Source organism: Oncorhynchus keta, chromosome 9, assembly GCF_023373465.1.
Source record: "Oncorhynchus keta strain PuntledgeMale-10-30-2019 chromosome 9, Oket_V2, whole genome shotgun sequence".
NCBI lineage: Eukaryota > Metazoa > Chordata > Actinopteri > Salmoniformes > Salmonidae > Oncorhynchus > Oncorhynchus keta.
The window spans coordinates 41,290,724-41,305,501 of NC_068429.1; the positions used below are offsets into that span (position 1 = coordinate 41,290,724).

The window sequence follows — 14,778 nt, forward strand, 5'->3', positions numbered from 1 at the left end:
CTGACAGACCGCTGTCTTGCGTCATCTACGCACACACAGCATTCGCATATAAATAGTACACGTTGTCTTTAAAAATCAATATTTTCCTTTAGTGCTGGTTCATTTGTTCGCCATAAAGAAGTGGATTATTGAAATGAACTATGAAACGAAAGGAATTTAAAGGCTTCACAAGCTCATAAGTTTACCCTCTACTGCACCACAACTGAAAGTTTGTTACACACACACACACAATGTAATTAAATCCCACAAAAAAGGTGAATTGATAAAATATCACTCAGGTAATTGAACATGCACAGTCGTATGCACTCACACCCTTTGAAATGCATTTCAATTGGAAAGTCAAATTCTACTCGCTATCCTACCTACCACAAACAGTAATCCACGGAAAACAGTATATAAAGGTGGATAAAGTCAGACGGTGACAAACAGACATCTTTACGTGACATTCAAGCAAATTCTAAATCCAAACGAGGCAGGCAGCTAGGTGCCACATTAATGGAAAAGCACATGCTTGTGTGTATGTGTGCAACCTGACAGCCCGCCACACGGCAGGGGTCTCAGTGAGTGTGAACTCTCTGTACACCACAGCTGCAGACAGCAGACGGAACCATCAGCTTCCTGCTAATAAAGAGAATAAATAAATACTGCTTAAAACGGCGTGTTTACCCCGTCAGTCCATGTTTATCGATGCTTTCCGATCGGAAGCTGCAAATGAGCTCCAATGTCACTGATGAGGAGAGTATGGGTAGAGGTGTGTAAACCCCAAAACCACACAAGGGTCATTCGAGACTCAGTAGTACCTTAGCCCACTGAACTGATTCCCAGGCATTAGCTCTGGTAGTGCCAACACAAATCTAAGGTGAAGTTACTCAACACCAAAACATTGTTCACCAAACCCTCTTGCTTATTTATACATTGGCTATACTGGTCACTCCCTAGCAGTGAATAGAACACATTAGCAACAAGATTGTCAGATTAGCATTTGCTTATTCTTCCCTATCATATTAACCATATTGCTGTGAGTGAAGTCGAAAATCAATCACTGATAGTTATCAATAAGTCTAAATATCTAAGAGTTTCTCTACAGAGCATTATTTCAAGATAATGTATGCCTCACGGTTTAGATACAACTAGAAATTCTAGATAGAGAGAGAAACAACTGTGGCAATAACAGTGTGTGTGTGTGTGTGTGTTAGTCTCGAGCAGGTTCCGAAGGTCGAGACAAACGACAGAGAGAGGAGGATGAGGGATGGGTGGTGGGTTTGGATGAGAGTGGGGCCAGAGAGGGGAGGAGAGAGAGAGAGAGAGAGAGCGAAAAAGAGAGTGAAAATGAAGATAGAGGGGGAGGAGGAGAGGGAGGGGGGGGTGGTAAAGAGATGGAGAGAGACTGCCTGCACACACTGTCAAGACAGTTAATATAAGGTTTGGAGATAAGGTCCTGCAGACAAACATTGACCAAATCAGCCATTTCAGTGTGCGAGCCTGAACTGCCAGTCACAATGACAGACAACGCAACAATCAGCACTCACTCTCCGATAAGAGCTCCACTGGGCGCGTGCAGCAAACAGCCAATCTACTGCGTGCCTGGCAAGGAGGGCGATAGAGAGAGGGAGAGCAGACAGCAAGAGAGAGAGATGGGCAATAAATCTACAGAGAAGATGTGGACAAAGAATGAACAGCACAGTGGAAGAATAGCAGAGAAAGAGAGAGAATGAAAAGGCAAATAATCTTTCCAACAACCCCCCCCCCCCACACACACACACACAGAGAGAGAGAGGGAAAATAAAATAGGTGATAGGTAAAACAGGAACGGTGTGAGATCGGATCTTAAAATAGGGCCTCTCCTTGGTCTCGTCACCTGGGCACAGCAGACATTTATGATCATATAGTTGACTTGTTCATTCTTTAATAATCAAGTCTGCTTTGCCTTACACAATAGCATCATTTTATTGCCTCAACTGATTAATGGTGCGTGCACGTGTGTGTGTATGTGTGTGTGTGTTTGTGTGCGTGCGGAAGGGTGGGATAACACTCCCTATCTATTGATAGTCTCATACAGTATGCCAGAGAAATCCACACATAAAATAAACACATATTGAATGCCAGGGTGGATGCCTGAGGGAAGCCAAGCTAACTACCCACTGGGTTGTGTTGTGTACTGGGACTTTGGAACCACACTGGCCCCTTCTGGTTGGAGCAGGAACTACAGCTGAGACACCCACAGAGGGTTGGGAAACACTCCTAGTCATTTACCTCCGTCAGACACACTTAGACTCAGTCGAGCAAAACAGTGGACAATAGCTACTGCTGCCTGGAAGAACTATCGGTGTTCCCTTCGAGTCAGAGAGAGCGAGCGAGAGGGGCGTCGGTGTCTCAATCACACACACCTAATATGCTATTTTTCTGTCTACTGATAACAGTAGAAGAAAACAACATATTGATGTTACTACGTGAGAGAAAGACAAAAAATAAAGGAGAATGAAAGAAGTGTGAATTTGTATACTGCATGTGCGCATGTATGTGTGTGTATATAGAGTGGTAGTTTAAAGGGTTAAGTCCGGTCCCAGGCTGCATGCAGCTTTCCCTTGCTGTGTCAAGCCCCATTAAACCAGCTACACCACAGCAATATGGTGCTATCAATTACACACACCAGACCAGCAATGAAGAGAGAGAGGCTGGGAGAGGGGGAAGAGGAGTCGGTGAGAGAGGCAGGAACACATAAACAGGAGAAAACAGCCACATAAGAAGACCTGCAGCTTGGCTCGCACACATCCCGTACACACCAGTGGAGGCTGCTGAGGGGAGGATGGGCTCATAATGTCTGGAACGAAGCGAATGGAATGGCATCAAAAACACGCGTGTTTGATACCATTCCACCTATTCCGCTCCAGCCAGTACCAATGAGCCAGTCCTCCCCAATTAAGGTGCCACCAACCTCCTGTGGTAGACACGGACATCCTTCTCGCTGCTGCACTCTAGACAGCTGACGATAAGGCTCTGCTGGGCTTATCTGATGGCAAACACACACAGGGCTGTGCTCCAGTGGGGAATAGGAGAGGCTGCGGGGAGAGGAAGCAGAGTTGAGATCACTCAGAGAGATGTGGGTCCAACATTACAGGGACAAGGCAGATCTGGAGACATCACTCTGGTACACACTTTTTTTTTTTTTTTTTTTTTTTTTTTAAACACAGGCCACTCTACAAGGTTTACTTGATATACAGATACAATCAAATGATGCATGCATACGATAAAAAAAAACTGAAAGGGGGAAAAGGTCAGTGTTTGCCAGTCTGAGATTTCACAGTCAAGCCACTCTGGCTACTAGATACACACCGAACAAATCCAAAGTGTGATTTCAGAAAAACGTTTTTTTATTATTTTTTATTAAGAAGAAGGAAATCATAAATTGAAATATGTTCTGCAAGATATAAGATATAGAGTAGCCTGTGATAATACAGCTGAGAAACCAACAGGATTGGTCCAGTCACATCACAAGAGGCAGATTATGTGGAAGTGACAAGATGCAGGAATGAGTTGTAATCTATTATAACTCAGTGAATTCAGGTGATTTGAAATCATACTTATTAGTTAAAACAATATCACATGCAAAACTCATTGGGGGGTCCCTTACACAGGCAGGGACCAATCAAAAGGCACACATTTCTCTCTTTTGAAATAGACATTTTCCAATTCATTTAAATGGTGGATTCATCTCCTGAATTGAGACCCTGATAGTGCCTGTGACTAAACATAGGTGTCAGCGGTGAAACGGTTAACCTCTCCAACCACAAACCGTACACGTTACAGTGCAAACTAAATCAACAGAACACTACTCTAAAGGGCCCTCTGTACTCCTTTTGATCAGTGCCAATAGGGCTTTGGTCAAAAGCGTGCACTATATAGGGCATCATTTACCATTCAGGAGAGTCTAAAGTCTATTGGTTGTGAATGAGGCCAATAAGGATGCCTGATTTAGAGTAGTACGAGGTACATTCAGGAAGGTGCAATGTTCTGAACGTTGCAAATAAGGAGCGTCTTGTACCCGGCCAACAAACCATTTCTGACATTGCACCCTACTGAACACGACCGCTGGGACAAGCCAGCCTTCATTCTTGGAGAGCACCAGCACAAACCCAGTCAGACATATCTACGAAGCATGCATGTATAAAACCACCAGACACAGAGGGAACCACAGCAGCTGAATGTGGCAGAATGTGAGTGCCACCAAGTGGTGGACTTCCATTTTCAACCCAAATCTGAAAACGCCACAACAGGGTCAAGACAGGCTATACACTATATTCGACGCTGCAGCTCAACGACACCTACTCTGGCTCCCTCTGCTGTTGCAGCATATCCAGAATACATTCCAACAGAAAACGAACAGAACTAACATGGCTGTGTAATATTCTGTACACCAGCTTCATGGCGTCACAATAAGCCTTTAAAACACTTGGGGGGGGGGACCAGACTAGAGTAGCAACAAGACCTAATGGAACCCATCCACAAGTATAGCAGTGGTTGAAAGAACGGGTATTTCAGCAACAAGCACATGGTGAGCATTTCAAGCGTACAGAGTGGCATCCTCTCCTCGCCTCCTTTCCTTTCCCTGCACTGATCTGGAAGTGGAGAGGTGAAAGCAAAATCCCCTGGTAGGTTTCTGCCACATTGCCTTCACTTACCCCTAGTTCTCAGACCAGTGCAGATTAGGGAGAGGAAGCCGCTCCATCAGGAGCTGTAGCTCCCTTGTATGTGACATATCCTGGACACAGCGAACACGCATCAGTCATACAAAAATGGATATATTTCTGCCTTTTACAGGAGATGTTATGAAGGCAATTAGATTAACAATAGAGGCAGCGTTGGTCATTTTTTGTTGTTGTAGTAGGGAGAAACCAAACACTCATGTCGCCCAAAACACCACCTGTGAAAGACCGACATTCTGACATCAAGGTTTACATTATAGAAACATAATTACTAGAATGGGGAGACCCTATTTCAAGTCAATGACTAATTATATGCATGTCTACAGTTCACATCAAACAGAAGGAATTATTTCAAAGTTTCCTTCCTTAAGAGTTCCATATAGTCATAAAAAATAAGGTTGATTATAGCAAAACTGGTCTTCGGAAGCTAATGGGTCTGCTGGCTTTCATTGGAACAGAACTTCAAATTACTTTCTTTTTTAGAAAATTACTCCTGCAAGAACTAAACTAAAGAGGTGCCTTTCGACCAAAACTATTTAAATATTGTAACGACTATAAATATAGCAGTGGCACCTCAAGACGAGTATGGGACCAGGCTATAGGAGAACATGGAACTGGGTTTGATAGTGAAAGTCTTTTGAGTGACGATCACATTCAAACCACAACAGACCTGTTCAACTCGATATCAGTCAGTTCCTATAGAACAAGGCAGTAAAAACAAGATCACAATGACATATGAACAAAGTTAAAAGACTTCACATTGACGAATTACATCAGCGAGTGCTGCGTTTTCCTGTACAAACACTTTTTTTGGTCGTTTTCTGTAAAGATAAATGAACTACCTAAAGTAAATGCATCTAAACATCATACTGAGATAATACAAGTAAACTTTAGACCCCTTACAAACCCTAAAACCAGACAGAAAACATCACCGTGTGTGTGTGTGTGTGTGCGTGTGCGTGTGCGTGTGTGTGTGTGGTGCAATGCCTGGTGTGTTTAGATCTTGCCGTGTCGTTTCCCTCTGGCTTTATTTGGAGTCTGGACCGGTTGGCTCTTCCTTCTCAATGCCCTCTGGTCAATCACTTGTGGCTGCTCCTCTTCCTCCACCTCTTCCTCAGCCCAACTCTTCTCTACAGCCTCTTCTTCCTCCTCTGTAGTTGTAGCTTTCTCCTCCTCTTCCACTGTGACCTCTGGCTGCTCCCTGTCCTGCTCGATGACCACTCTGTTCAGTCTCTTAGATTTACGTTCAGGCGCCGCCGGGCCACTGCCCCCAACTCTCCTCCAAAGGGCCTGACCCTTGCCTCCCTCGTCGGAGCTCTCACTTCCCTCCTCGAACTCCTCTGTAGTTGTAGCATTCTCCATCTCCTCTACCCCTTTATTTTCCTCATTCGCGACCAGGACCTCTTCCTTCACCTCCTCTCCTTCCTCCAGAGGCTTGTAGGACACGTCTCCTCCCAGCACTTGGACCGTTTCCTGGCTACTGCTGTCCACCGCAATGACCTCCACCAATTTCTTCCTCGCCTCTGGTTCCTCCATTGCGCTCTCCTCCACCTCTTCTCTCTTTACCTCCTCTCCTTCCATGGGCGAGGGGGCCTCCTCTGGAGCGGAGGCCGGCTCTTTTACTAACGGGAGAGGAGCCTCCTCCTCCACCACAGCCAACCCCTCCGACGCCACAGGAGTTGCTACTACAGTGTCCTGCGCCGTAGAGGACAAAAAGAGAACAATTTGCATTTGTTAAAAACGTATTCCCAAATTCCCTTTGTACGCAGTACAAATCCACTGCTTTCCCCACCTTTCCTCCCTCTACCTCCTCTCCTTCTTCCATGGGTGTAGCCTCCTCACGCACATCCCCAGACAGTGAGGGCTCTGCTGGGGATGGTTCTGCAGGCGAGGGGGCCTCCTCTGAAACAGACGCTGGACCGTCTACTAACGGGAGAGGATCCTGCTCCTCCACAGCTTCATCCAACCCCTCTGGCGCCACAGGAGCTGCTTCTAAGATGTCCTGCAGGGGACAAAAAAAAGACAGAAAAAAAAGGTGCATTTGTTAAAAACTACCCAATTCCCTTTCTAACACATACCATAGAAAGAAACATGTCCACGGTGCAAAAATTAAAAACTGTCCAACAATGAAAGTCTCCCATCGTCTCATCTGTGAACCCCTTGCTCCAATAATGGCCTCATCCCACACATTCCAACTGTCATACAAGGTTAATCCTCCTGAGGAATTGAACCACATACTTCGGCCTCGATGGACTCTTCCTCCTTTGCTGCCGCCTCCTCCACATCTTCCTCTGTCGTTCTATTCTCCAGCACAGCCTCTCCCTCCACCTCCACTCCATCCTTTACCTCCTCCCTCTGGCCATCAGTCAGTTCTCTGTTCATCTTGACTATCTGTTTTTCCCATGTCTGAATCTGTTATTCAATGTGTTTTTATGGGATAATTTAATTAAAGCCAAATCAATGCGGTCTGAAATGGGACCCTATTCACTATATAGTGCCCTACTTTTGGCCAGGGGCCATAGGGAATAGGGGGTGCCATTTGACACAACAAGTGTGACAATCTATGAGTGACTGGTTATTCTCTAACAGTAACCATAGTAACACAACACAATGATGACAATCAAAACAGAACTGCCAAATTAACCTTTGTTTTCTAATGCTGTATTCATATATTGACCCCCTCCCCCATATCTTCTCACCTGAACTTTGGTCGTCGCCTTCGTCACCTCCTCCTCCTCCTCCTCCTCCTCCTCCTCCTGGGCCACAGCAGCCTCTGCCTCTCCAGACTCCTCCCCCTCTCTTCCTTCCGCCTCCTCCTGTCCTCCGTCCTCTACAACCGTGTTGGTGGGCTCCGACTTTGCATCCTCCATTCTAAACCCACAATAGACCAGTGGTATTATTATAATTTAGAGCCAAAAGGAAGCTATCATACTTGAAAACCATATATAGGTTGGGTTACAACCTGAAAGAAAAGGTCACATTTCAGTGTTGAAAGTACTATGGGTATGAGTCTTGATTGACTGATTGACAGCCTGATGAGTAAAATAGTCACTGAATTTATGAGAATTAAGGAGCACTTCTGCCCTGGGGAGAAAAAAAAGACTGTATACATTGAATTCTACACATTTCATTGATACTTTAATGTAGGTTTCGATTTCACTGAGACTCCTTGTCTAACCTGTTCATCTTCAGAGGATGGCTCTCCTCCGTGGAGTCTTCCGTCTCTTCTCTGCCACGCTTTTTATGTCCGCCACTCCTGCTACGCGTTGACACGGGTGAGCCATCCAGCGCTAGAGAAAGAGTAGCCATTTTCATTCCAAAGTCACAAAAAAAAAAAAAAAAAAAAATTATTCTCTGTATTCAGAAAATCTCAAAATGGTTCTTATTGGTCATTTATTTCAGGACTCCATGGAGATCCTAAAGACTTCTGAGCTACTTACCTTCTATTAACTTCAGGGGAGTATTTACCACCAAAACATCCTCCTATAAAACAAGAAACAAAGACCAAAATCAACTCCTCATTACTTGATAATAATGTCCCTACACTACAGAACTGAGGTTGGAAGATATTCTTAAATTATAAACTAATACATTCAAAGAGGAGACCTGAGACTGAAGAGGAGACCCAAAGGAGAGAAAGCATAGCAAGAAACAAGAGACCAAGTTGGATAGATAAGAGATGGAGAGCCGGAGACGTACGGTGATGTCTAGAAAGTTGTCCTCCTCCATGCTGACGTCTGTGTGGTCCAGGGAGGCTGCTCGTCGGTCTCCGTTAGAAGTCACCGCGTGGAGCACCGCTTTATGGGAATCGGCACAACAATCATAAGTCAATTAGCTGCCCGTCATGTGAGTCTGACCACTGTCTGTCTGATGTCACCAAGTCCCCAGCCCACATCACAGCGGAGCTAATCTGGGTCTCCTGCCATCATCCTGCTATGGTCCTGATGGATCAACTGGGTTGTAATTCAGTGAGGTCGCAGATAGAAATGTAGCTGGATAGAAATGTGAATGAATAGAGCTGACGTCGCGATTCGCTACTCTATATGACGATCATATCGGTTCTACATTACAAATTTCTATCTGAAGGTACTGTAACTTCACATCTTCCTAAACAGGCCGTTGGTGTTAGAGCATGGTGTTGAAAGTGCATCCCTGTATAACTCCTGCCACTGTGCCAGTACCTTTCAGTGCTAGGGCTTTCATCTTGCTGGCCACATTCTCTCTCTGGTAAGGTCCTCCCACTCCCTCTACCACCCACAGCAGATCCTGGTCAGCTGGGTACCGACACAGGTACCGGCCACACACTGCAGGTCAGGGAGAGATGACACACTGATTGACCGGTTTATTTTGGGGACGGAAAGTTGTACAGCTCTAGAGTGTAGTGGAGAAATACTACCACCCTGTATACCTGTTTAGAGAGACTACTACCACCACCCTGTGTACCTGTTTAGAGAGACTACTACCACCACCACCCTGTGTACCTGTTTAGAGAGACTACTACTACCACCACCACCCTTTAAACCTGTTTAGAGAGACTACTACTACTACTACTACCACCCTTTATACCTGGTTAGAGAGCGACTACTACTACCACCCTTTATACCTGGTTAGAGAGAGACTACTACTACCACCCTGTGTACCTGTTTAGAGACTACTACTACCACCCTTTATACCTGTTTAGAGAGAGACTACTACTACCACCCTTTATACCTGGTTAGAGAGAGACTACTACTACCACCTTTTATACCTGTTTAGAGAGACTACTACCACCACCCTTTATACCTGTTTAGAGAGAGACTACTACTACCCCCTTTATACTTGTTTAGAGAGACTACTACTACCACCCTTTATACCTGGTTAGAGAGACTACTACCACTACTACCACCCTTTATACCTGGTTAGAGAGCGACTACTACTACCACCCTTTATACCTGGTTAGAGAGAGACTACTACTACCACCCTGTGTACCTGTTTAGAGACTACTACTACCACCCTTTATACCTGTTTAGAGAGAGACTACTACTACCACCCTTTATACCTGGTTAGAGAGAGACTACTACTACCACCCTTTATACCTGTTTAGAGAGAGACTACTACTACCACCCTTTATACCTGGTTAGAGAGACTAGACTTTATACCTGGTTAGAGAGAGACTACTACCACCACCCTTTATACCTGTTTAGAGAGACTAGACTACTACTACTACCACCCTTTATACCTGGTTAGAGAGAGACTACTACTACTACTACTACCACCCTTTATACCTGGTTAGAGAGCGACTACTACTACCACCCTTTATACCTGGTTAGAGAGAGACTACTACTACCACCCTGTGTACCTGTTTAGAGACTACTACTACCACCCTTTATACCTGTTTAGAGAGAGACTACTACTACCACCCTTTATACCTGGTTAGAGAGAGACTACTACTACCACCTTTTATACCTGTTTAGAGAGACTACTACCACCACCCTTTATACCTGTTTAGAGAGAGACTACTACTACCCCCTTTATACTAGAGAGACTACTACTACCACCCTTTATACCTGGTTAGAGAGACTACTACCACTACTACCACCCTTTATACCTGGTTAGAGAGCGACTACTACTACCACCCTTTATACCTGGTTAGAGAGAGACTACTACTACCACCCTGTGTACCTGTTTAGAGACTACTACTACCACCCTTTATACCTGTTTAGAGAGAGACTACTACTACCACCCTTTATACCTGGTTAGAGAGAGACTACTACTACCACCCTTTATACCTGTTTAGAGAGAGACTACTACTACCACCCTTTATACCTGGTTAGAGAGAGACTACTACTACCACCCTTTATACCTGTTTAGAGAGAGACTACTACCACCACCCTTTATACCTGTTTAGAGAGAGACTACTACTACTACTACTACTACTACCACCCTTTATACCTGGTTAGAGAGAGACTACTACTACTACTACTACCACCCTTTATACCTGGTTAGAGAGCGACTACTACTACCACCCTTTATACCTGGTTAGAGAGAGACTACTACTACCACCCTGTGTACCTGTTTAGAGACTACTACTACCACCCTTTATACCTGTTTAGAGAGAGACTACTACTACCACCCTTTATACCTGTTTAGAGAGAGACTACTACTACCACCCTTTATACCTGGTTAGAGAAAGAGACTACTACTACCAACCTTTATACATGGTTAGAGAAAGAGACTACTACTACCAACCTTTATACATGGTTAGAGAAAGAGACTACTACTACCACCCTTTATACCTGGTTAGAGAAAGAGACTACTACTACCACCCTTTATACCTGGTTAGAGAAAGAGACTACTACTACCAACCTTTATACATGGTTAGAGAAAGAGAGTACTACTACTACCAACCTTTATACATGGTTAGAGAGAGAGGGTACTTCAGGCCAAGCTGGTTGTCTTTAAAAGAGTCCACAAAGTCCTCCAGCATCTGCAGGCCATGGCCCTTTCCACGGTGACACTTCCTGACAAATATGGAGTCCATGACAGGAAGCTGGTAGCGCTGGGTCACAAAGTTATTACACAAGCTGTCTGGAGAGTGAGAGGTAGAGCGATTTACTGTTAGTTCATGTCTGTAAGGTATGCTATAATTGATTGATACATTGACTGTCATATAAAACACAGGATAATCAAACGAGACATTGCAAGAGATCAAAACTGAAGTCTGTACTTGCTCAAAAAGCTGGGATCTTTTAATGTTGACTAATGTACTGACACGGTTTTACAAATCTTTTATTGAGAGTATTTTAACTTTTTGTATTGTTTGTTGGTTTGGCAATGCCACTGTCAGCCAGAGAAATATGTTGAGAAGGATTGTCACCACAGCACGCAAGGTACTTGGAGTCAAACAGACAGGCCTGGATGAGATTTTTAAGGTCAGGGCCCTCCGCAAGGCTCACAAAATCATTTTAGACCCAAGCCACCCCATGTACCCGAACTTTGAACTCCTCCCCTTGGCAGGAAAAACAGAACTAAATAATTTGTGCCAGGTGTGATATCCCTCCTAAATAGCTTGGGCTAAATGTTCCTATCGACCCAGGAAGGCCAGCAGGCTAGTCTCTTTTTATTGGTATGTAACTGTTATGGAAGTTTGTGTTAACAAATTTGTTTTGTATTTAAAACGTGTATATGACACTGCAACAAAATGTCCCCATGGGGACAATAAAGTCAGTAAAGTGAAGTCTGGATTCTTAATACATTGCTGGGAAAACACTTCTCCGATTAGAGAACATTAAAGTCAAACAAAAGTGGAAAAACATCTTCTGGCGGTCTGCCCCGTCTCAATGTGGATCTAATGAAAACGTTGGACAAATTCATTCCAGCTCATCGGTTGTACTACGATGTCCTGCTCTGCAGTGGTCCTGTGTCTTCATTGAGCAACACTAAATACAGTTTAAAAACACAGGGAACGATACTTTGTACCAATAATACTGAACATTGTGATGGGTTTTGACTTATAAAAAAAATAAAAAAACAGAACAATTTCAACTTTGTGCAACTATATTTCTGGTGTAGTATAAAGTCTATATCTTGGCCATTACAGAAATCATCTTCAGGAGGTTGAAGCTAACGAATAGCCTTGTGTAAGTTGGGGATACTGTCGAGTCTCCACTAACTAGCTAACGTCACCGATCAAATAAGAGCGGTTTTGGTTTAAACAAAAACTTGACAGTTTGACCAGACAGAGACCGCTCACCTTTGGGTTTGACTGAGTAGAACCCGACAGCGTTTCCGTCCTTCCAGAGGAGCTTGGCGAAGTCGTGCTGGCCGTGGCACAGGAAGGGCACCTCAGGTTCGTCCATCTCACCCACGCGGTACACGATACGGTTCAGAATGTACAGGATGAGCCGCTCACCAAGACTCCTCACCTGGGGTGGGGACAGAGAGACAGAATGACACTTAACAAACAAGGTAGCACACACACAAACACCTCTCACCAGGAGTTAACAGCAACAATTGCACAATCCTCACTACTCAATCTACATACACTGTAGTAGGACAAGATTCAGAAGGGACTTGGTTCAGTACGTCGCATTATCGTCTTTCAACTCCCCACTAAAATGGTTGTGACAGCATTTACTGCTCCGTAGCTCTGCTAACCTCTTGTAAACATAGAAATAACTTTTAACTGTAGGGTTTAAGTCATGGCCCTGAACAGTGTACTGCTCCTAGTTTCAAATGTGTGTGTCTCTCTCTCTCTTAGGGTTAAGACAGCATCGTCTATCGAGGATGATTGACAGGCATTGTCGACATCGTGATTAGATATAGATAGCCTAGCCTATTTGAACATGACGGGCAACTAAGTAAATAGCAGAGTTGGGCAGTGCACAGCAGGGCCATGTTGAGAGGCCTATTCCTTTGCAATAGCATGCATAACATTTAAATATATATAATAAACCATTTACAGAATGCACACGAACAATGTAGACAGAGAGATTAACCAATGCGGAGTAAAATGTCAAGTCAGGTTTCTTAATTTTTTTCTCCCTTGACTAATCGGAGTTTCTGGGCCTAAAAGCCAAAGACATTATGTAATTTTTTTTATAGCAGACACACACACGGTCTAATTGTTATTGAAGCCTACCTTCCTCTATTCTCTCCATTTGATAGGAGGATGACTTGACATATCAAGCTTCTTTCAGGTTATGCACCCTGGATTTCTCCAATCTATTTCCTGATTAAACAATTACGTTAATCTAACAGAATTTAAAATAGTCTAAAAGTTTGGTGGTTTTTGAATGACCTTTAACATGGTAGGCCCGAGGTAATAACGAGCAAGATAGAAGAAGAAAAAACTAGTAGTTCGAACAAACCTTACAGTTGAGCAAAGCTTAGGCTTTTACGAGACAAGAAAATCCTCTGTGCAGTTACGACACCAAAACGGCCAAAAGCAGACTAATCCTACTGAAATATCATAAGAGACGAGATAGTTATGAGTATTTCCCATATATTACAAGAATTTGTCAAATGTTTTTAGTTTAAAAAAAATAATTGGTCTGGCCACATTGTCTAAGGGGTAATTTTATAAGTATAGAATCACGCTAGAACAGTTGATTTTGCCCAACCCTAGTGTGTGCGCACACACACACACACACACACTTTCTCCATTGTTCCATGCTAATCATAACAAGTTGCAGGGTAAAGCCAGGCAGCGAGCCATGAGTTTGTTCTGACTGGTGTCTTTGTGCTCGGTCCTCTACACAAACACACCAGAAATGCAGTGCTTGGCATTCTGTCCAAAACAACGTTATTATGCATCTGATGGGGTAGATAAACATGCCAAGGGTAACGTGTGTGTGTTATCCATCATGTTGTTGTAGTATCCTGTGTAGGGCTGAACCCAAGTACAGTCGTGGCCAAAGGTTTTGAGAATGACACAAATATTAATTTTCACAAAGTCTGCTGCCTCAGTTTGTATGATGGCAATTTGCATATACTCCAGAATGTTATGAAGAGTGATGAGATAAATTGCAATTAATTGCAAAGTCCCTCTTTGCCATGCAAATGAACTGAATCCCCCAAAAACATTTCCACTGCATTTCTGCCCTGCCACAAAAGGACCAGCTGACATGTCGTTAACACAGGTGTGTGTGTTGACGAGAACATGGCTGGAGATCACGGTCATGCTGATTGAGTTCGAATAACAGACTGGAAGCTTCAAAAGGAGAGCGGTGCTTGGAATCATTGTTGTTCCTCTGTCAACCGTGGTTACCTGCAAGGAAACATGTGAAGTCATCATAGCTTTGCAGAAAAAGGGCTTCACAGGCAAGGATATTGATGCCAGTAAGATTGCACCTTAGTCAACCATTTATCAGATAATCAAGAACTTCAAGGACAGTGGTTCAATTCTTGTGAAGAAGGCTTCGGGGCGACAAAAGTCCAGCAAGCACCAGGACAGTCTCCTAAAGTTGATTCAGGATTGGGGCACCACCAGTACAGGGCTTGCTCAGAAATGGCAGCAGGCAGGTGTGAGTCCATCTGCACGCACAGTGAGTCGAAGACTTTTGGAGGATGGCCTGGTGTCAAGAAGGGCAGCAAA

At 44.0% G+C, this 14,778-nt stretch overlaps 1 protein-coding gene across 5 annotated transcripts in view; it reads right to left on the minus strand.

Annotated features, from left to right (window-relative positions):
• Positions 1-3,623: 3,623 nt before the first annotated feature.
• Positions 3,624-14,778, minus strand: part of LOC118388127 (soluble lamin-associated protein of 75 kDa-like) — a 30,267-nt gene continuing 19,112 nt past the window's right edge. For 2 of the 5 annotated variants that reach the window (XM_052525908.1, XM_052525909.1), the window contains exons 5-14: positions 12,436-12,607; positions 11,091-11,270; positions 8,885-9,007; positions 8,403-8,500; positions 8,144-8,186; positions 7,882-7,993; positions 7,403-7,574; positions 6,942-7,115; positions 6,496-6,705; positions 3,624-6,398 (exon numbers count right to left, since the gene is read on the minus strand). In XM_052525908.1, coding sequence (XP_052381868.1) covers positions 5,700-6,398; positions 6,496-6,705; positions 6,942-7,115; positions 7,403-7,574; positions 7,882-7,993; positions 8,144-8,186; positions 8,403-8,500; positions 8,885-9,007; positions 11,091-11,270; positions 12,436-12,607 — 1,983 coding nt within the window. In that variant the 3' untranslated portion in view covers positions 3,624-5,699. The remainder of the gene's footprint in view (positions 6,399-6,495; positions 6,706-6,941; positions 7,116-7,402; positions 7,575-7,881; positions 7,994-8,143; positions 8,187-8,402; positions 8,501-8,884; positions 9,008-11,090; positions 11,271-12,435; positions 12,608-14,778) is intronic. The other 3 variants (XM_052525910.1, XM_052525911.1, XM_052525912.1) reach the window with 3 other exon arrangements.